A 23,298-nucleotide genomic window follows, 5' to 3' on the forward strand; every position below is an offset into this window, starting at 1 on the left:
GGTGGGCCTGCCATAAAACTGGAAGATTTACATGCTAAAAATTCCTTTGGTCTGAAGAGTTTCCACCCATTGTAGAGCCAGTCTAGGCAACTCTTCCCTTGCTCTGCAGCCTACAAGGCATCAAGGGTGTAGCTAGAAAGAAAGTGGGTTTGCTTGTATTACGTTCTCACATTATTCCCAAACTGGTCTATCACACTCTTGAGGCTCATGTGAGTTTTCCTCAGTATATTCTGCTTAGACAGAATAGTTTCTGTTCTTCACTTACACTCAATGCCTCAGCTGTCCCCAGGAGAAATTAGATGCAGCCCTGAATCTAGGCCAGAAAATGTGCACAAAATCTAACAAAGCTAATGAAAGTTAACTTGCACATGTCTGAGAACAGCAATTGTTCCTACCATTTAGAGGCCATATCCTGCTATTGTTCCAGATATCAAACCCCTATTGAAGTTTATTCTAAAAAATCTTGTACAAAAAATCATCTCCGGATGTGATAACAGCCAGCAGACAAAAGGCCCTCACATGTTTTTTTACTGGAATTCTGGTCCTGTGTCATATTTTGGACTATGTTATAATTTTACTGTACTGTGAATCCAATCTGTATTATTTTAAAATTCACATTGTTTTACAGGCATTTTTCACTCCAATGTGAATTTAGAGTTTGGTCCTGTTAGAACCATCTGAGCTTGCACTGTAAAACTGGGCATTAGTTTGGGCATTAAAAAACCCCACAACAAAACAAACAACCAAACACCCCACCAAATAAACCCTCCAAAACAAACAAGTAAAGCAAACAATAACCATGCATTCTAAACTGTTATTTGTCAAAGTAAATAATCTAGGACTGAACAGTTTCTGAACTAGAGATAAAAGCATTAAGTGTGTCAATGGAGTTAGAAAAATTATTTAATTAAAAACATAAAGTTCAAAGCACTTGTAATAAATGGAAGGTGAGACTAGTAGAAGCTTATTAATGGAATTCTTTTCAACTAATTCTATGAGCTGCAATGTTCCTCAAATATTATGTTAATACCATATCCTATCCTTCTCAATGTATTTTTCCATTGTACAGTGGTAAAAGGAGATGTAGCTTATGTAGCTGTATTCTCAATATGAATTCACCATGGCTGCATTGAGGTCAGTGAAGCTACAGTGATTTATGCTAGCTGATACATTAATAATAAGCCTTAGGATATATTTTTTGACATGGCTGTTTGTAGTTAGTCTCCTTCACAAAATGTTTGCCACTGCTGTGGAGAACCTTTTGTATTAATAGCATTTCTCAGTTCTGAAGAGTGAGAGCTTTAAGAGTTGTAAGTTAATTAGAACAATATCAGTGTCTGTTTATCCAGTGCAGTTATACAGACACCACCAATGAACCTCAGCAGCAGTCAACTAGGGCACAACAATTGAGGTGTATTAGGAAAAAATATAATAATTCATTTCCAAGTGTATGAGTGGATTAGGAAGATAAAATGCATGGTGATGGTATGCTAAGAATTAAAATCTGATCAGAATTCCACAATTACAAGCCTGCTTATTCCTTTAGCCATCCCAAGGGGCCAGCACTTGATTTTGTATCTCATGTAAAAATACCAATATGAAACTTTCATATAAATTTAGTTAATGCAAGGAGCAGCAATTTCAGAAAAAAGATTAATGTTAACAGTACCAATTTATTATTAATTATGTTAGTTGATGAGGATGACAGAAATGCTCCAGTGTGAGGAAGCCAACAGGCATAAATTCTGATCTTCCTTTTGTTATGAGACTATGTTGAACTTCCTTTTTCAGGTGCTATTTAATTTTCTCATGAAATGATTTGATTTCTTCTGGCTGCTGCTTTTGTTATCTTTTTGCACATGTTATCTAGCTTTTGGTGTTAAGGAATTCCACCTCCATTCCTCTAATGTCCATTCTTAGCTCAGGTTCATGCTCCCTTGCTCTGGTATTTTACACAGTTCAGATAGCATTGAAGCTGTCATCTCTCTGTTCCTTTCAAAGAAATGAGATATACTGTTCTTTTCTCCAGAGACTGAAGAACTTTTTTCTTTAATCTTTGTGAGCAGTGAAAACTCAGCAAATCCTTCTGCTGCCCTTTATCATTCTCAGTTCTATAAAAGAATCTTTGAATCTTAAGATGGTCAAGGACTACTTCCACTGTTCCAGGTGGAAACATCTAGTCACTTGATATTGGATGGGTTTAGTTTCTCCTAGTATAATATTTTAGCTGTTGTTTTGAAAGTGTGTTCATTAGCAGACTATTGCAGCTTCTAAAAATATGCAAGCAGGGCACTGAAGTATTTTTCCATCTTTGTTATTGTAATGCATTACTATTTATCAACTGTATTTTTTTCCTTTCTCCCTAGAATATCAGCCTTTTTTATACTCAATGCCTAAATTACTTACCCTTATATCTTCAAGTTCTGATCTGTACATGTCACCCTGAATGTTATGTTGATCCTCCTTTCTGTGACTGGTTTGATAAAATCACCACTTATGTCACTTTGTTGCACTTCTCTCTTTTTCTGTGCAAAGTAAAAACTGACAAATGCCAGTGTTTTGCCATAAAGGTGCTGGTCCTTCAGCACTATGAACTACTAAAACCACTGAATATATTGTCTTAAAAGAGACTTGCTGTAAATGGAGTGTTAGTTAAGAGCAGCTGTTACCCTCTGCGGCGAAAAGCCAGCAGGGCTCTGGAAAAGCCCTTGTCATTGCAGTTGTTCCTTTCCTCACTGGCACCACCAGTGTGGCTGAGGCTCACCCTCACCCCTATCTGCTTTCACTTATTCAGCCCTGCAAATTCTTCTTTTCTTTCAAGTGGGTAGGAAAAGCCAAACAACTCATGAGCACCAAATCCTAACTCTTGTATCTTTATGGAGGGGACTAGCAGTCCTGAACCCCAACTTCTGCAAGTTTCTGAATAAAATTGGATCTGTTGGAACTGGTGGAATTCAGTGCCTGACTTATTCATAGCTACATTTTCATTCGTTTTATTGCTTTCTTTCTGTAGAATTCTTGTTCTCCAATACATTTTCTCATTTCTTTCTGTTACAATAGTCAGTTTTCCTTTCAGACATGTATAAATCAAATTACTCCAGCGAGGTAAATAGAATTTCACTGTTACAGAATGGTGAGTTCAAACCCAGGCCTTTTAAACTGGTAGGTCCCCTTGTAAATTGATGAATGATTTCTCAGTATTTAGGTCTCCTGAGCTAGCCTCTGTTTTCAAGGAAAGTGATATTTTCCTAGATCAATAGCCATCCCCACTAAACTTTATGTCTTCCCATTTTTCTTATCTCCCACATTTGTATTCTCACTCTAGGGAAGGGCCTTAAAGCTGCCTGCTGGTGGTGATAATTTCTGTCATAGTTGTTTAATGTATAAAATAAACACATTGCATTAATTTTGAGTAAAAAGCAGCTGGTAAACATGCAAGCTTCAAACGTGTTACCTCTCTTGTGTACTTTTCCTTTCATTCACTAATTCTGATATTCCTTTTTCACATTATCCATATAACTCAGTCTGCCATTACAAGTAGAAGAAGACCTTTTCTTTATTAACATGATCATTATTTAAATGAAGTAAAACATATTTTAGAAAATTAATATAAATACTATTTCTTAAACTATGAAGGAAGTCATAGAATTCAGGAAGCATTGTTACTTATTATGTTTCCTGCTAAATATTATAAAAGGTGAAGTTTCAGTTTTCAACATCTAGAAATATCTGTGATAATCAAGACTTGTGTCTGAGCTTTGATTTGCATGTTTGTTTTTCTCAGTGGTTTCTTCATAGTTAATATTCTAATAATCTACTGACTGCCAGAGATTGCACAATAATAACATATTTTGATTTAAATACCATACATATGATTTGAGGAAACTATTATTTCCATTCCTAATACCAAAAAACATATCCTTGTTACTTAAAGTGAAAAAAAAAAGAACATCTCTCATTGTGTATTTTCAAGTAAATGTATAAGTTTTTTGATCTACAGGCTCCAATTATAAATGAGATTCTGGGTTTATTACCATCTCCCTTGAAACTGCATCTCAATAATAATTCATTTGTTTTGATTAGCATTTCTGAAGAGCATTTCAAGATTGGAAGTATCCCTGTGACACAGTTGTTGAGAATCCTAGCGCAGCATGTCAGATCTAAGGCACTGAAATATTTCAGGGCTATCTGTACATGGGGTAGGTCTTTCCAACTAATGCTCCATTTAGATTAGGGATATAGAAGAAATTTGAAAATAATTTAATAAAAAATCGTATGTGTTTAACTGTTAAAAAAATCACATAAGAATTTGAATTCTCTGTTTTTCTATTGCTTACTTTGTGGTTGTTTTCACAGATCAAAGTCCAGCTGTCCAGTGTCATCACATTCAGATTCTGCCATGACCTGTAAGTCTCTCACCTGTAAATTTTCTATTGCAATAGAACAGCTGCCTGAAAACTGCTGTGGAATACTGAAATATGTCTTTCAGTGAACTATCATTAAACAATATATGTTGTGTATGGCTTGTCTTGTTATGCTAAATCCATGTAGTTCAGACATGTACACTTATGGTATAATACATCTGCTTTTTAAAATACCAGCTTATGATAATCTCATTCATTGCATTTTAAATGAAAGGCTCACAGCTTATCAAATCTACTTCTCTTTCTAGAGGTACCCTTACTCTCAAACTAGTTCTCTTTCTAGTTAAATCAGAATGCAAGTTATCAAAGGAAAATATTACATTTGCCCTTTGATGAACAATTACCAAGCATTACATGCTCAAAGTAAAAAATGGATAACATTTTATTTTATGAGTCCACTAACTAATAGTGAATTAGAATAAAACTCCCATGGGAACACATTTGACATTCACATGAATAACAAATGAGTTCATTATGATCCCCTGCTTATAAAAAAATGGGAAATGAATTCATAATTATGAAGCATTTAAAAGTAACATTCCCCCAAAAGATAAAACCTTGTATTAAGTACCCAGCTGTGGTTCAGCTGCAGGGCTTTAAAGAACCTGAAATGAAGTGGTACCAGAAATGATTTGGTCATTTGCCACATTGTTTAACTACTTGGTTGCCAAAATAATGAATATTTGAAAGCTAGTTAATGCCTTTGAATTAATTCTGAAAGTTTGAGATTAATCTTGCTTCCAAAGCAGAGAATACAGATTAGATACATGGTGCATGAAAGGATTATGCTGGGTCTATGTATAAAGAGGAGGATTACAGCACATATGGCTACTGACATGTACTCATGTTGTAAGTGCCTGTGGGCATCTCATTTGAAATATGTATTAGAGTTGAATTTTGTTGGGGTTTTTTGTTGATATATATGTGGTTTTATATATGATAAATACCATTCAGGACAGTTATTTTGCTAGAAGTGACATTCTCAAATACTTACCAGGCTGTCACATTAGCATGCAGCTCACAGCCAGTCAGGAAACATGAATGGAACCTCTGCTCTGCCCTGTGATGACACTTATAGTACAGGGTCCCAAAGTTTGCCTTGTCTGCCAGGCAGAGAGGGAAATAAGAAATTCTGAGAACAAAGTCAAGAGAGCAGCATAGAGAACTTGCAGGGAAGAGAAGGGGATAAGTAAAATCCTTTCTTTGTACTACCTGCACCAAGGACTTAAACAGAAAAGGATGAGAAGCAGACCAAGTTAAGGCTGTTCTAAGCGCTGTCAGCACCAAGGAGGTGCAAAATTCTTGTGCCCCCAAATTTTACATAGATCTAAATAACATTGATGGAGTGAAGAAGATGGTTATCTTCTGTATAAATATTGACCCCATGGGTAGCCCTCCTTGGTTATCCAAGGAGTAGAGAAATAATGCCATATGAGACATATTAACATCATGGCTATAATGCCATATTCCTTTTCCCAGTATAGAGGTAAGGAGATGTATGAAAGACCTTGTGTACATGCAGATTTTAAAGTAACATTGCTCCCACATTTTTCCAAGCTCCCTTCTCCTTAGCAACAGCCAAATCTCTAACACAATTGTGTTGCCATTGACTATGTTGTCATGCTGATCAGGAGGGGAGAAAAGCCACATCAGATGTGCTCATATTTTATTTTACTCAGAGGTCTGAAGCTGCAGTCTGCTATTGGGTGGACTCCATGAGACACCTAGGCTGTGGGCTTGAGAGAAAGTGCTGTAAAACCAAAAAGTGCAGAGCAGAGAGAAAGTAGGGAAGGAAGGATCTCAGGATTGTGGAGGGTGAGGGACATGCTGCAGAGTCATGAAAATGGTCATGAAGATTAGAAATTTATTAACCATAACAGAATTCTGTAAGATAATAATGTACTTTCCTAGTCCACTAATTTAGTTGTTACTACTGGGAAAAATTAATCAAAATATCAGAAAAACCGTTTGTACTATACTAAGCTCATGGAAGAATGTGGGCAATTATTTGAGAAACTGTTAAATGAAGATAAAATTATGTCCTTCTGCTTTGGAACAAGAATTACCAGATGAGCTTTATAAATTGCATCACTGCCAATGGAAGAATAAGATTTATGCACTGCTGAATTACATTTCTTTTCATTTTAAAAGTCTTGGTTCTGTCTGATTTAACTTCTGATTTGATCTGTGTGGATAGAGTTTGGATGTATGTCTAGACAATAGGGCTGAGCTGATGCTTCAGAGGGACGTGAGAAATACCCAACCTAAATGCAATAGATAAAAACCAAATGTGTATCAGAGAAACTAATTGTGCATCAGGGAGACTAACTCCTTCCTGAGCCCTGTGAACTGCTGGGGGAAGAATGTGCTTTGATTGGGATTATTGCCTTAATGGAGACCTTCAATTCTTATGGGCCTCATGAGGGCAATGCAGGAAAGCTGTTCTGTGATGGATGAAGTGAGGGGTATGAACTCTTGTATTCATACAGTCACATCATACATGAGCCTACATTTCAAAGAATTGGGAGATAATTAAGGAGATAAGCCATGACTGCTAATTATGCTACGTACAGCTCTTTTTCCTTGATAGATAAATCCAAGTTTGGAGATTTGTTTGAAGGTTTTTTGTTTGGTGGGTTTGTTCTGGCTTTTTTCCAAGCTGATACATTATGAATCTATTGCTTATAAAACATTTAAAGTTTCTATTTTAAAACATTTAACATCTGTCAGAAAAATAGTTATTTGTTTATACAGCCTTTAATATTATAATGTATATATGGTTGTCAATATTTGAGGTAATCATTATTATAAACAAGAGCACAATAAGAGAAATGCTGTGATAGTTCTCCAAATGATGAAAAGGGAAAGTGTATGTACTTTTTATTTATAAAAGTCAGATTATATTATCTTACTGTAGCCACTTTAAAGGTAAGACAGTTTGCTTTCAAAATGTTGGATAAATCACACAAGTCACTATCACGTCATGACGTCTCCAACAATATGCTCCCTCACAAGGCCACTGCTGGTCCTCATCCAACATCAGTGTGCAAAAAATTGGCATGACATACCTCATCAGGTAGGTTTCTGTTCATTACCACCACATTAGGTTGCATATAAGCTATTCCAATGTTTGCTTGTAATTTGCTAGGTGAAACAGGGTGGCCTCTTGCACCACCCTTCTCTGGAAAAAGGGAATTCATGAAATTCGTAGAAAGCTGTAAAATTAGACACTTCTTTCACATCAGAGAACTGTGGTCACTAGGATTACTTTTGGAAAATTAAAAAAGGAAAAATGGTGGAAAGAATTTATTCTTGTGATGGGTGAGTCCTGACTAAGATAATCAGAGGAACAGCCATCTCTGAGAAGAAAGGGAAAATCCATACAAGATTATTTTTTAAAGGGAACAGGTACAGTTGTGAGGAGATATGAATAATTTATAAAGAATAAAGTCTAGGCTTCAGAATGTACTTACAATAACACAAGTCTTAATCTGAATCCCCTCAATATGTGGTATGGTATCTTGCAGCAGATAGCAAAACATGCTTGTTCTAAATCTTATGAAACAATAATTATAGTAAGTAAATGCAATTGACAGTGGTTGAAATACTAATAACACACTGCATTTCAAACATTGGTTTAAAGTGACCTCAGCCTGTTATTCTACTGCTAGAGACAAACCTCACTCAAATTGCATTTTTCTACTGCTGGAATGTTCTGACATTTCATTTTGGTACCAAAATTAGGTGTAATTGCTAATAATTTATTCACCAGAAGGTTTGCTATTATCAGCTTTGATTATGTCAGATGGAGATTAAAAAATAGTTCTGTTACTTACAAACTGCTGTGCAAATTTGATCTGCTTTATTAGATGTCATTATCTCGTAAGAATTACATGAGATTCTTCTCATAGCAGAAAAAAATAACCAAATATAATATGGGACTTATATGAATTTTTGGATTTTAATTGACAGAATCTTATTTATATCTATTATATCTGTAATATACTATAAGCTTTCTGTTTCACTTTCAAGTAATGTTGACATAAACATTCATGCCAAGAAAGGAATAAAGCTTGTGAGTGTAATATATATACATTCTGTATATTTAGCAGAAAACATGTAAGGAATTTTTAAATTTATTTTTTAATTTTGCATTACTCCATGCAGTGCTTTTGGCTGCTCTGATTCATAATGTTGAGAACTCAGAGACAAGTTTATTAGGAAAACACATATGTCCACTGCATCTCTACACTGTATTAAGTAGTGTAAGATCACTTCTTAGCTTTTGTGAAGATGTGTTGTTTGAAATTTTAAAGAGGTTGAAGTATGTGAGTAGCTCTAAGCTATTCCTTTTAGATACTATTTTGATAATTATCTTTTTCTTTATAACATATCACACTGATTCTCAGTTTTATTTGTTTCAAAGGATGGGGGCATGTCTCTTAAAATGTGCTATTTCTACTTAAAAAAATGAAAATAATAAAAAGATGAATAGTTGCACATCATAAAGTTCAAGCTACTTGCTGGCCTCTGGATGGAACTCCTTCCTTGTGCACAGCATTGCCCTTTCTCAGTGCTTGGAAATGTACAATACACTACTTTGTAGCCACCACAGAAAAGATACAGAGAATCCAATTAGTTTCTTTCCCTGTGTAATTTAGGAGTTACATTCATTAGGTGATTAAAATTCAGATAGATCCATAATTACATTTATTAACATACAAATTCATTTACATTTCTTATTTATGACCTTGTACATTGCTGCTTGATCACCAGTGGTAGAAGAAAATGTAGTTATATGTTAGTTTATAATGAATTTGTTCTTGCTGGTAAGCACTGGAAGTGTGATGCAATGTTTTAATTTCAAACACTGCAAGAGAATTTTAAATCCAAGTAATTTATTTATTATAGCAAGCCTCCTGGAAATTTTTACTTTCATTTTTTAGTTCAAAAACTAGAATTTATTTATTCAAAATTTTTACTGATTTTCCTTCCCTACACATGAAAATTAAATGCAGAGATTTAGTGTTTTAGATCATGTGCTTTCAGACAACTGCATACATGCATCTATCTACATGTTAAAAACTCAGTAAATATGCTGCCTTTTTCAGAGAAAAAAAAAATCTTAAGGAAATAGACATTTCTCTTCCAGAGGTAATTTCACAGCTGTGGGGGTTTGCTTTGTTTTCCTAATGATATTCTGCAGGGATACTTGGTTGGAGTTCTATGCAAGGATTTCTGCAATCAATGGAAAGGTCATGCGCTTTGAACTGAGGTCTCAGGCGTGGGAGAATCTATTCACTTGTGTGTCAGAGCCAGGCCAGAAAAAGGAAGGAAGGAGAAGGGTCTCAGGTGTCCATGGTTCAAATCACCTGCTCTCAGCACAGATTAGAGATGTGACTGAAGAACAGGGCTTGGGATCCATCATAACCATTCCATTTTTCCCTCATCAGTATGCCAGGACATGAGTGCAGTGGTAGGTGCAGGAGCCAAACCCAAGAGTGTCCAGAGCTGCTGTGACAATGTGTGGGTGCAGACTGGTTTGCAGTGCCCAGGTGCTGTGACAATGTGTGGGTGCAGACTGATTTGCAGGGCCCAGGTGCTGTGACAATCTGAGGGTGCAGTGTGTTTTGCAGGGCCCAGGTGCTGTGACAATCTGAGGGTGCAGTGTGGTTTGCAGTGCCCAGGTGCTGTGACAATGTGTGGGTTCAGACTGGTTTGCAGGGCCCAGGTGCTGTGACAATCTGAGGGTGCAGTGTGGTTTGCAGGGTCTATCTGCTGTGACAATGTGTGGGTTCAGTGTGGTTTGCAGTGCCCAGGTGCTGTGACAATGTGTGGGTTCAGACTGGTTTGCAGGGCCCAGGTGCTGTGACAATCTGAGGGTGCAGTGTGGTTTGCAGGGTCTGTCTGCTGTGACAATCTGAGGGTGCAGTGTGGTTTGCAGTGCCCAGGTGCTGCAGAGGGCTCCTCTGAGCAGGGAGCAGCCCTGGGAGCTCGGCCGGGGAAGCCCTTCCCGCAGGGCCGTGCCAAGGGCTCGCAAGGGCACAGCTCCGCCTGCTGCTGAGCTGGCTTGGCTTCCTAGCGCTGCCAGAGTGTGGTACAGGCCATGCTGCATGGCTGTGCCTCTGCAGGCTTTGCTGCATGACTTCTAGCTGACTGGAGAGGTAAAAATAATCCCTGACATAAATCAACTTCATTCTGCCTCAGGACATAATTTAAATACCTTCTCCTGGGTGTTCTTCTCTTTTTATAAAAGCAGCAAGTTCACTCTCCAGCCTTCACACTCTAATTCTAGAAAACATTTCACGAGGGACTGCCACAGTGAAGGTAGAGCTACTGCTGCATGAGGATACAAGGAATATCGGCTAGGGACGCAGTGGTGGGAAATGGAAAGGTATTTTAGAAAGGCTCTTGAGTATTTCCTTTCCCAAGATTCTAGTGACAAAATGATGCTTGAATATTCATGTCTTTATGAATAGAGGTAAATACAGCTTAAATTTATGAATAGAGGTGGACAAAAATTTTGAATGATTTTTAAATTTTAAATTAGAATAACAGATGTTTGAAAAGACTGGGATCATTCTTGAGATTAGGTTGAGATAAAATTGTTTAAACTGAAATATAGAAAAAATATGAAATATTTTCTTAGTTTTTAAAGGAAATATCTTAACATGCTGAAAATAAAGTTTTTCATCTTTTGAAATGAAAATACCATTTTCCACTTCCAAGTTAATATAAATTGAATAGTAAAATATGTGTATTTTTTAAAAAAAGTCACAAAACATTTTATTTTTAATTAGATGTAATATTTCAGATTTACCTCAAATGAAAATTACTGGGTTTTTGTTTAAAAAAAAAGGAAAGTATTTTGTGTGTTCTGTATAAACTGAGTTTTGTGCTTCCTTGTCACTGACATTTTCATTTTGTTATTGAACTGGAAGAAACTTCACTTGCTCGATTCTGTTTATGAAATCGTCACGAGACACTGTCCTGGGAGTTTTTAGGTGACCTGTGTGTTTTCAGGTGACTGTCAGTGTATGAGGGTGTAGCTCCTCCCTGTACTGTGCCAGTGCTGGACCTTGTGCCTTGCTGCATGCTCTGCCTGTGCTTTACTCTAAATCCTTGGGACAAAAATACAGTGGGTAGGGATCTGTGATTTCAGCAGGCTGTTCATGAAAAGCAGCATCTCTTAATTCTAGTGTGATTGTGGGATACCTGCATGAGGCATCATTAGCTCAGCATACACTGAGCAAAAGAGACCTGGTCACAGATCTTTTCCTTCTACTTTGTGTTCCTATTCTTTTCTTTCCTGTTCCTTGTTCTCTTGTCAGCCATCAGTTTATTTCAAATAGATACGATGTTCAAAATTTTCATCTAAAGTTACAGAGCAGGTGATGAGAACTCCAGATGCCCTATCAGACTCTCATTTTCTCAGGCAGGTCTGGGCAATTCAATGGCAGAATCTTCTCATCTGTGGTTCTTCTCCCATTGACCCTCTATAGCTGACTTGGGTGAATGCTTAAGGATTTCAGAAGCTTTTTTGCTCAGTCATTGTCACTCTAACAGTGTCAACCTCTGGAAGCTCAGAAAGCTGCTGCAGTTTTCCAAAAAAGCTTATCAGACCTTTCCTAGGAGAAGTAAAGCAGATGATGAAATCAAGTGTCTCCATTCACAACATCACTTCAGCATGTAAATGACCACAGATTTGGTATAGGATATAGGTAGTTGTTTGGATGTTTGCTTTTTGTTTAGCTTTTAATGTCTTTCAAAGAAAAGCTATTAGGGTTGGTCTAGTAGCTAAAATCTTCAGCATGGAGATGACATTATGGTTAGTGAAAAACTTCTACTAAGAACTTCTGTAGTCAAAACAGCTAATAAGAGTTTGCAATCTGAAAAGACAAAAGTGAGCAAAAAGAGAGAGGGAGTGCTATCAGTGCAGTTTTACAGATGGAGAAGGGGACAAACCTTGATTCAGAAAAGTATGGAGGCAGATCCTGATTTTTAGCATTACCAAATGTGTACATTTCAACATACTCTGTTTGATCCTGGAAATGCTTTATGCCTACGCATTTCTAATTTTAACTGTTCTGATTTTTTTTACTATCAAAGAGAGGGGCTTTTATAGTTTCTCTTTAAACTGATTTTTTAAATATGCTGGAGCATCTCTATTCTCAGCACAGATTTTCAGTATATTTTCAGCAGTTTTTGTATAGGTGTGTGGCTCCCCTTCCCCTTTCCTCTCCCCGTCCCCCCCCCCCCCCCCCCCCCCCCCCCCCCCCAATTTTAGTGCAACTGCAGACATCCAGCAGAGAGAGAAGCAGGAAAGGACAGATTTACATACATTGACTGGCAGTGCTGACTTTTCAATACAAAATAGCAGGGTTATTGTACTGCATCAAAGTAAGAGTCTTAGCCTGGAAGGGATGTTGCATTGACATTGAACTGAAAATATAGGCACAGTGTAATGGATCCTAAAATTGGCTGGACTGTTTCTGGATGCCTGTGTTCACTATCCATATAAAACTCCCTGTGCACAACAATAAGCAGACTAATGAGGTGAGACCTTTTCTTAGTAGTATAATCTTTAAGACAAGTTCTAGCAGTCAAGCAGGAAATCAGAAAAATAAATGGTACATTCAAGCTACTTGTCTTTGTCCCAGGGCCCTGGTAATAGTTTGAATTGAATGATACAGCACATGAAGAGGTTTATCCCTCACTAATGCCTTGATACACTCTAGTGCAAAAGCTCGCAGTGCCATTTAGACAATGGAGCCCAGTTCATTTCTTTCCTTTTTGATGTGAAGCAAGTTACCCTGGATGAAAATTTAGTTGATCAATATTGAAAGTAACCTGGCAGCTCAGAAACTGCCATTCAAGTCCTGTGCTTTTATAAAACTTACATTTCTTCTTTATATTTTATATATAAAATACTGAATCAGGAATTTTGCTTGCTTGACATTTGTACAGAGTTTTGGGCAACACACCCTGACCTGAGTCATTGAGGCATGGCCATGATCTTTATGCAATATGTGGAAGTCAGTAAACAGCACCTTTTTTTCCCACAAGTCCTCAACACTTATCTTTTAATAGTAATGGATACAGATCTTGGGCAACCTCATCTTTTAATCAACCATCATTAAATGCTAAATCAATAACCACATTAAAAATGTATTTCTAGATAAGCTTTAAAACCAGTGGTTTTAAAGTGGTTTTGCTTATTGAACTTATCATAAATGATTCACTGTTTTGTCTTCTCAGCAGACATAATGGACCCTTGGCTGCCTCAGTTCTCTCTTCATTTTTACTTCAGGCTATGCTGTGGCAAAACTCTCTGGTAATACAGTGAAGAATTTAAATATAGACTTTATCATCACAGTCCAACCTATGGTGAAGTGTTTTCTCCAGAATCAAGAATTTTCTGTGGCAATACTTTCGGGTTGACTGTGAGCTCTTACTGATCCTCTTGCCTCATTGCTGATACCATTTGAGCTGAAGGAGGATGGAATATCTGTCTGTGTTTTACTGCAATTTACACACTAACATGACTCATGTATTTCATTTAGGACAACTCGAAATTTCCCTTCCTCACCAAGATTTGCTGTTTTGAAACTCTCAAAGAGCTGTGTCACAATGAAAACAAAAATCCCATTTTCCACAAAACAAAAACATAGAAGCACCTCTTTCTGGTTTAATGTTTTAATTTCTCATTGCTGCTTAAACAATACAAGATTATGTGTATCTACATGTATCTGTTTGTTCATTAATTCTCATTATTGTCTATTTTAATGATTCCTTCTTTCTTCCTTGCGTGTTACTTTTTTGTTATCTGGACATAAAAGAGCCACATAGATATTTTAGACTGGCTTTTGCTGCTGTGCCTCTGAAGTTTGTTAATTTTTTCTTAATAATTTTTTTCTTTATATGGGAAAGTAATTCTAGTAAAAGTAAACGTAAATGCACTATCTAAATGAAGACATTATATGAAAATATGCCTTTCCCACTCTCTGGAGGTTCTTGCTTTGGATTTAAAAGTGAGTGCTTTTTAGGCTGGTGCAACTCAATCATAAATATTGGGAAGATGCTGAGTAAAAATTAGAGCTGGAGTGAACAAGTAAATCTCTTATTGAAGTCAAAGGGAATACTGCCAGTTTACACTGGGAATGAATTAGACCTTGGTTTTTTTGCATCTTCATTTGATCTGTTGTCCTCAAATACCCTTGTCAGACTAGATCTATCATAAATTTCTAGTTATGTCATATTAATTATGTCATTATTAGTGATTAGATCAGCTTTAGAGGGTTTTTTTATTCTTTGTGCTGTTGCCAAATTCCATGAGAACACAAGCTATGAATTAGTGGAGTTCTGAATTCTTTTTTCTTGTGGAATGGACAAGGTACTTCCAAGACCTGTTGTGCATACAAATTTATCTACATATATTTAGGCAATACATTATTTTTTCTCACTATTCTGTAGGGATATAATTAGCCATGGAATGGCATTTACCATTCTCTGGTAGCTGTGCTATCATGAGATCCATGCTCCTGGTTAGCAGAGCTGAAAGGGACTAATTTGGGAACACTTCACTGCTTGCTCAGTACAGCAGCACTGGTCAGTGTATGCCTTGTGCATCCTAGATTATGAGTATTCCTTTATGTAAGACCCCTTTTTGATCTCAACCCTAATCCAAGCAGAATTAACCAAGTCATAAGAAAAAACAAGACAGCAATGGATGAGTGAGCATCCAAGAACACCACCTTGAAAGATACAATTGCTTGTATCTAATGAGACATCAGTTGTTCACTGGATGTCTGGGCTTTGTAAAGATGCAGCATCCACTGAAGCAATAATCAGTGGTGAACTTTTCAACTTTTGATAATTAATGCGCTTGCTTTGTCCATTTTTACATTTTAAAGTAATGCCAGATGACTCTGTAATTCAGTTTTGCATCTAGGTTAGACTCCCTTACAAACAAATGAACATCTGAGTATTACATGTCAGTCCCTTAAAAGTCCCCTCAGGGGCTGCCTTAATGGAAGGATTTTTTTCTTTCCTTAAGACACAAAGGATTAGAACTGCAGCAGAGAAGTTATTTTCTACAGAAAATTTGATTAGTTTCAATGGACAACAAGCAAAAAAATTAACTAAGCGTATAACTAACTCGATTAGCTGTGGTCAAGTAATCTCAGCCACATGGAGGATTTCTATCTTCTGGTGTAGTCAAATGAATATGACTCTCTTGCACTCAGAACCAGTTTAGATTAAAAAAAAAAAATACAGATCTTTTGACTGCCAGTGTAATAAAGGAGTTTGGTTGATAGATTCTTCCATCTGTTATGCCCAGACCATACTTGCAGTGCACATTTTACTAGCTGTGTAATCTGCTATTTCTTTGCATGGTGCGAAATTAGGCTTCCTTCTTTCTTCCCTCTCCCTTGGACAGTAAAGAACTTTATATAAAGCCTCAGATAAAGGTGTTTGGGGCTGTGAGATGACAAACTGTCTTATGTGGCTGTGGTTCCATTATTTTAGTTCAAGGAGGTTTTCGTTTGGAAGTGTTAAATAGTTCTTCTTTCTGTTTGCTTAAACACTTTGTTATCTTTATGAAAAAGGAGAGTTTATGGTAAAATTCACGGAAATATATTATAAAAGTGCAGAAGAGAAGCCAGTGTATTTCAACTTAAAAATTCTGTCAAGTGACTCATTTATTTGACCCATGACTCTGCAAAGTCACTAGATAGACAAATGCATTATGCAGATAGAGAACTGGAGACAGAGGTTATGTGATGCCCAAGGCCATGCAGTGAGTCAAAGCTGAGCCAGGGCGAAGTTCCCATTTTAGTGTGTCTATTAATAACACCAGCACAGACAAACTACATTAAAGAACTAAAACTGGGGGCTATGTGATGTCAGCATGCTCTGCAAGACTGAGATATTGTTTGTTTCCATCAATCTCTAAAATGGTGAAATTATTAGATATAAATATGATTGGATCAATATCTTATCAGAAGGCTTTCTCATACTTAAGGATAGTAGTCTCTTTCCTCCCTCCTGACTGAGACCTTTTGTTTTCATTTGCCAAACATAAAACCTTCAAATTTTGAGTACTGACAGGTTAATACTGTGTCTGGCCTCAAAAAAGACAGTCATAACATAAAAGATTTAGGGATCAATGTGAGGCAGGGTAATGAGAACCGAATTTTACTTGCATTTTCTATCCTTGATAAAAGTAGTATTTATATTTAGTAGACCATTCCTGCATGGATATATCATATTCTTTGAGTTTTTATATTTTATCTAGCTTTAGATAAAGTTAGTGGCTTCAGTTACTAACAGGACATGGCAGAGGAAAAGATGTTGCATAATAAGTTGTGTAAGTTGGAGTTAGGAGCTGCTGTATATCATTAGTATCTGCCAGTGACTTTAGCTTAGTGACTTGGACTTTCAAGTATAAATATAACTTCTGGGTGCCTTTGCTAGTGATTCTCTTTCTTATGATTGCTAGCTTGATCATTATATGTAGTAAAACAAAAGTCAATCAAGCATCAGCAAGATTATAGAAATATCCACAAGAACTGACTAAAGGGTTGACATGTTTGATGGGGACAGCTAAGGAATCCATTGCAGCTTTATTTAATTGAAGCCAATGTCTAGAAATGCCAAAAGGTGGTAACAGGGATTATATTTAATTTGCAGCGTACAAAGCATTATCATGAAAATTCATGTAACATTAATGACAATGGTCAAATCAACTTGGTTTTCAAAAAATAGAGGAAAAACTTAACCTGGAAGTTAATTTTTGGTTCTTATTTACACTTAAAATACATTCAAAGTACCCTAATCTATACAGTCTCATAACAGATTTCCAAGATTCTTCAGAATTTCAACAGCTGCCAAGATTGCTCCATTCATTCTTCTTTAAGTGCTAGTTTTATTTGAGTATCTGAAAGAGGCTGATATTACTGCATTTGTTATCTTAATCTTTGTACAGAGAGAGAAGTGATGTCAAAAGGAGCAACATTGCTAAAGTAAGTTATGGCACCTATCCATTCATCACACCCTGAGACTGATTTGTATCTTACTTAAATTAACATGTATGACAGCGACCTAGAAACAGTCCAGGAGCGATTATAATGTTGCAGCAACTTGGAGAAACAGACATTGCTTTTGGTAATTGATCATTCTTCATCATAAAAACCTGATAATTAGGTTTCTTGCTCCCATCTCACTGCTTCATTGTATTCTCCAAATTCTAATTGCTATGTTTGATTTATATCTGTTTGTTCTTGGGCCAACATTTTCATACATCTTAAATAATTAATCTCCATGATGATGTCTTTACCAATAGCTTTCATACTCCTGCCTCATTGTTATGATACACATTTATCTTTCTGTGTTGTGAGTGACAAAAACTATCTGATGTTTTAATTAGGGACTGACCCATACTTATAGGATGCCATCAGTGCTGTACTGTCTCTAGTATCTCTGTCTTTAATGGTGTACTCTAATATGGTTTTGTCTTTTTCTTGGCTGTTTTACACTCAGAGTGTTAGGTGGAAGCAGCTGCACTTTTGTTTGTCTCCCTGTCTCTTTGCACAGTCCTCCAGGATGTCTGTTACCTCTCCATTCATTTCTCTGTTACTTCCACCCTGCTGTCCAGGCCCTGTAGCCTCTCTCTGAGCCTTCCCAAGCAGCCCTTATTACCTTGGTGCTTCTCTAACTCTTATTAGGCTCAGGTTTAGGTTGAAGTGAGATCCAGAAGTGGGCCAAGGCCTAATCCAGCTGTGGGATGATGTGGGAAGAAATGGAGATGGGAGGATTCAAGAGAAACAGGCTGCAGGGCATTCTCATCCTGCTGTTGCCATCTGGGAGAGGGCTGGGGAGTGCTGGTGCTGCCAGGGCTCAACAGCTCTGGGGAGACAATGCCCAGCTGCAAGGGCTGCCCAAGCAAGGGCTTCCTGCCTCCTCACATACAGGTCTGCAGCCTCTCACCTCAGCTGCCCCTTGGCCACTTATTCCTGCCTCCAATGAGACCTTCATTTCCTACTACATTTTTTCTTATTTCTGCAATTCTGTGTTATTCCTCCCCTAAACCGATGCTGCCTCCCAACATACACCAGCACACCACTAAATTTGTCAGTTTTTTGTTGCAGAGCCCTGCTCTGTATGACTATTAAAATTCAGACCCAGTCCTTGAGGAACTTTTACTATTCACTCTTTGTTGATGATTCCTCTTTCAATGCAGTCCCTCAACTGGATTTAATAGAATTAATTTGGTGCAAAGTGACAGACAGGAAAAATTAAACTGTCCCTTCAATTTTAATGAAGGGCTCAGCCATCTGATCAGATTGTTGCAGTGTAGTAAGTTACTGCATGTTAGTGGGGCCATTGAAACGATGGGTGCTTTTAGTCTAGCCAATTGCAGAGTAGTACAGGACCAAGTAACCTTTTCTAAACTGATTTTTAAGCTGAAATTGTAGTGTAAATGTCAAAAAACCAAGCAAGCTGAATGGAATATAACTGGCCAATTACCATGGCTGTGTTCATGTACAGTATCGTGTTGCAGCTTTAGTGTGTCTGAGAATGTCGCTAAAATTAGAGGGACCCACTTCTGTGATATTCTGAGGAATAACCAAGTTTTTGACTCATGTTCTGACTCTAAAACAAGTGTTTCTTTACATCAGCATGGGTTCCACTTCAGCCTTTGCTGTTATTGATATCCATTAGTCTTTTTTATGTTCTGGTTTCTAGGCAAGGATCCTCAAGTGCGAGTTATGCAGTGCTGCTGCTGAATTATAAATTAGTTCATTTATAGAATAAAGTAATTTTTGGTATCTTGTGTGTGCCTGATTTGGTATATATGCATGCCAAAAAACGAGTGTATTAACATAGTAAGAGTGTATGCTCAGTTGGGAAGGTCTGGAGAGTTCCTAATCTTTATGGTCCATATTCCTCCTCTAACAAAAACAAGGTTTTAAATTTCCAGAGAATTCCTGTATGCAACAGTTTGTTTTCAAAAGAAACAGTTATGTGTAATCTGTTTTTTCATTATTCAGATTATTTCCTTTCTGCACACCTTGTGATAACAAGCATTGTCTTTTTAATAATAATTTTTATCAGTGGCACAATTTAGGACAACATTTTCTAAAATGAGCCCCAACAAGCACCACTTGAATGGTTTTCTGTACAAGTATAATTCCTGTATTGGGTTTATCTCACTGAATTCCCAAAAGACTCAATTCTGCACAACCTGTCCTGTTTGTGAAACTTCCTTCACCTGACTTCTGTTTGTGCTGAGAGCAACATTGGTTTTTTGAGAGAGAAATGTGTGATCTAGCTTTACATGTGTGCTCTGTAACTTGTCTAATGACATAACAGTTTCTCTGTTAACAGTAAACAATTGAGTGCTTTGCTAACTTTTACTACATCCATCTTTCCTCCTGTGGTCTCTGAGAAATGTGCTGAATCTCAGGATTTCAAGCAACCTGAGTACTAACATTTGGGATTTGGTATAAAATTGAACTGAAGATCAAAGGATTGATACCTATTTATCATTCAGCTAGTTTAGTATCAGGGATTTCAGTGAAACTGAGGCAGACTCACAAGCTGCATGAGAGACCCAGGCTCAGGTATCAGCCTTATGTTCAAAGCAACATTGACAATATAACAGCAATTGCCTCAAAATTGTTAAGAGACTTTTAGAAATAAAAATACCACCTTCAGAGCCTGATCCTGAATCTACTAAATCCAAAGTACATTAATAGATTGAAATTCCACCATTCTTGCAGGGGTTACTTGGTGCATTTCTGTGAGCAAATAAAATAACTGCATGATAAAATTGAGTCATTTTTAGTAAAGCTCTGGCTGCTGCATTGGTTTTATGCTGTCAATTCCTTTGTAGTGTTAGTGTACTGCTCCAGCAGCCTCAAGGTATTAAAGCAGAGCCAGAGCACAAGACAGGAAGGCAATGTATAAAGCTGTAAATCATCAGGAGCAGGGCTTTTTTATAACATTTCCATCTACCGTACATAAAACCATTCCCTGATTTGAATAATTTGCTGAGCTAAGTACCAAAATTAACAATATACCTTCAACAGGGAAGATCAGGCAATAAAATATCCACAGTTTCAATCAGGATTGCAAATTACAGATGTCCAAAAGATAGTAAAATGTAAAGAAAAATCCCAGACCCATAGAACTGATCAAAATTAGTGTCAGTCATTGATTTCTAAAACACACAAAGAGACGGTGAGTATAAATGTGTTACTTACAAGTGCTGAGGATTTTAGGGAATGAAAATGGAGCCCGGGAGCTGGAGACTGCCTGCCATGCCAGCAGTGTTGATTTGGAAGCGATGGACACAAATAAACATTCAGCAAAGCTTAAAAAGCTGCAATGCAAGGCTAGCCAAAAGTGTCCATGTCCTTACCGTGCTGTGGCTGGCAGGCAATCCGTGTCTGGGAGCCTTCAGTCCCTCTAATCAGGCTCCAGGGATTTTGTTTGCAAGAAAGGTTGTCCTTTAAGTGATGAGTGCAGGAAAACAGAGAAATAAAGAGAAATGAGCAAATTGTACAAGGCAAATAGCTGCAGGTCTTTAGCATGCTCCCTGCGTTTTCCTAAGCTGCATCTGCAGTAGAGAAAATATCCCAAAAATAGCTCAGGCTGCCAATGACTTGCTGAAACCTGAGAAAGAATTGCTGAATTTAAAGATCTGGGTTGCTGTGGGTGTATGATTAAAGTGAGAAATTGCTGGCAGGAAGAACCTAGGATGAAACCACATGCTTAAGGAGTAACTTGTGAGTTCACTGATATCAGAACATGAGCTGACCTCTGATTTCCCCCTCCTCCACCCAATGCCAGTTAACCCTTAAGAGTTCAGAATGGAAGAAAGTTCTTCAATATCAGATGGAAAAGGAAATATGATCCAAAAAATCCTTCTTTCACCTGTAATGTATTGACAATATTTTGCAGCAGCACCATATTTCCAAAATTTCACAGCAGTAAAGGAAGCTGAGGTTTTGCAGATCTCTGACTTCTGGAAAGCTCAGACTGGTGTAGGGTGTAAGCTAAATACTCAAAGTTGTTTATGTTTCTACAGGGTGAAAGGGATTTCAGATAAAGTTTTGAGGGATGGATGGATGGATGGATGGATGGATGGATGGATGGATGGATGGATGGATGGATGGATGGAGGCAGGAAGGAAGGCAAACACAATATTTAGGAATTTTTCTGCAAACAGTGACTTAAGGACAAAATGTCAAGATTTTCCAGAGTATTTGGCACAGTTTTGGAGGAGACAATGGCGTCTCTATATGGTGCCCAGAACAAATTACAGTAGCTACTCCAGGTTGTTCTGGTCTGTAAGTGCTCCCTGTGGATCCCTTGTGCTTACACAGGTCGCTAGAGCATAATGTGCTTTATCCCAGTCCTCAGCTTTCTCCCTGGCACTTTTAATGGTACTTCTTGATTTAGAAGAGAACGAGAAGCAGTTGGCAGAATGTGGGGTACATTGGCTTGACATCAGTTAAGTTTCCCAAGCAGTGCCAAAAGTAACCCTCAGTAACCTACTTAGGCCAGTATTAAAGCTGCCAGAGCATGGACTAGGAGCTAGTCCCCAGCTTTCTTTGTACTGACAGCGAAAAGGGAAAAGGTTTCAGTACTGTAACTGGGTTAGATTTAAGCCTCATGGGACTGGATTATGAGAAGCTACTTCTTTGGAAAGCAATTGTGCATCTGAGATAAGAGCTGAATATCACCATTAATTCAGGATGTGCTTTTGGTTTAACATCAGTTTTTTGATATGTGCAAAAGAATAATGGAATCATAGGGAGAACAAAATATTTACTATGCTTCAAACATAATGGTGTGTGATCACTTCATCATCATGGTAGGACTGTCTACTTGATGCAATGAAGCTGTACTTAAGAGTGTCTGAGCACTTTATCTTAAAGATGCCATGAATATGTGAATGTATTTCATATATACCGATAGCTGTAGTTTCATACACATAATGACATTCTCTGGGGCTGAGGAGACAAGCATTTGTCTTGTGACAATAAATGGCCATTTAAGTTGCGCATGTACAAGGGCAGCTGAGAATGCCGCACTATGAAGGTTCCTTTTGTAGGTGTTTTGGAGAAAAAGGCCCATTATCAGGTCTTTTCATCTGTCCTCAGTTCTAACTGATCCAATCATAAATGTTCTCCTAGAAGCTAGAAGAGGAGACAATCCCTGAAGCAGGCTGGTCATTTCATCTGTATAAATACAGATGAATTACCCCAGCAGGGCCTTTCTGAGGTACTTCTGCTGACCAAAAGGAGGAGTAGAATATCATAAATTATGGCCTTAATAATTATGACTCATGTTGCAACATTCACTCTCAGACAACAGGCAGGAAGCACTTACACACATCTAGTGTCAATTTATAAATATATCACATAAATTTCATGGTGAGTGCAGGAAGTCTGATTACTAATATCCCAAAAACTTCTAATGCAAACTTCTGTTCCCATATTTGAAGCAGCAAGTGATAATAAAAAAGACTTTGTAGGCATCTTTATAATAAAATAATGAAACCTAAATCCAGTAGTAATGATGACTAGTAGGTAACTTATCAGGCATGGTGGTGCTAGTGATATATCAGCATGAGGAAATATTAGTGTCTCATGTGTTAGCAGATGAATGAACTATGCATTAAAAAATGAAATTCTTTCCCCCCCCCCCCGATGATGAGGTAATTAATTCAAATGCTTTGTCTTTTCTTGTTATGAAGAGGTTGCTAATGCGACACAATAACACAATAAACGCAAGAAAGCAGTGCTACATCTCGAACAATTGGAAACTTAGTATTCAAAACCATTCTCTCTTTGTTATTGTG

The 23,298-nt window shown here is 37.4% G+C and overlaps 1 protein-coding gene across 2 annotated transcripts in view; it reads right to left on the reverse strand.

The window, feature by feature from the left end:
* The window catches only part of AMMECR1 (AMMECR nuclear protein 1), a 96,992-nt gene extending 75,970 nt beyond the window's left edge, over positions 1-21,022 (reverse strand). For both annotated transcript variants that reach the window (XM_059482740.1, XM_059482741.1), the window contains exon 1: positions 20,851-21,022. In XM_059482740.1, the coding sequence (XP_059338723.1) occupies positions 20,851-21,022 (172 nt within the window). The remainder of the gene's footprint in view (positions 1-20,850) is intronic.
* Between the last annotated feature and the right edge of the window lie 2,276 nt (positions 21,023-23,298).

The sequence above is a fragment of the Ammospiza nelsoni genome, chromosome 15, assembly GCF_027579445.1.
Source record: "Ammospiza nelsoni isolate bAmmNel1 chromosome 15, bAmmNel1.pri, whole genome shotgun sequence".
Lineage (NCBI taxonomy): Eukaryota > Metazoa > Chordata > Aves > Passeriformes > Passerellidae > Ammospiza > Ammospiza nelsoni.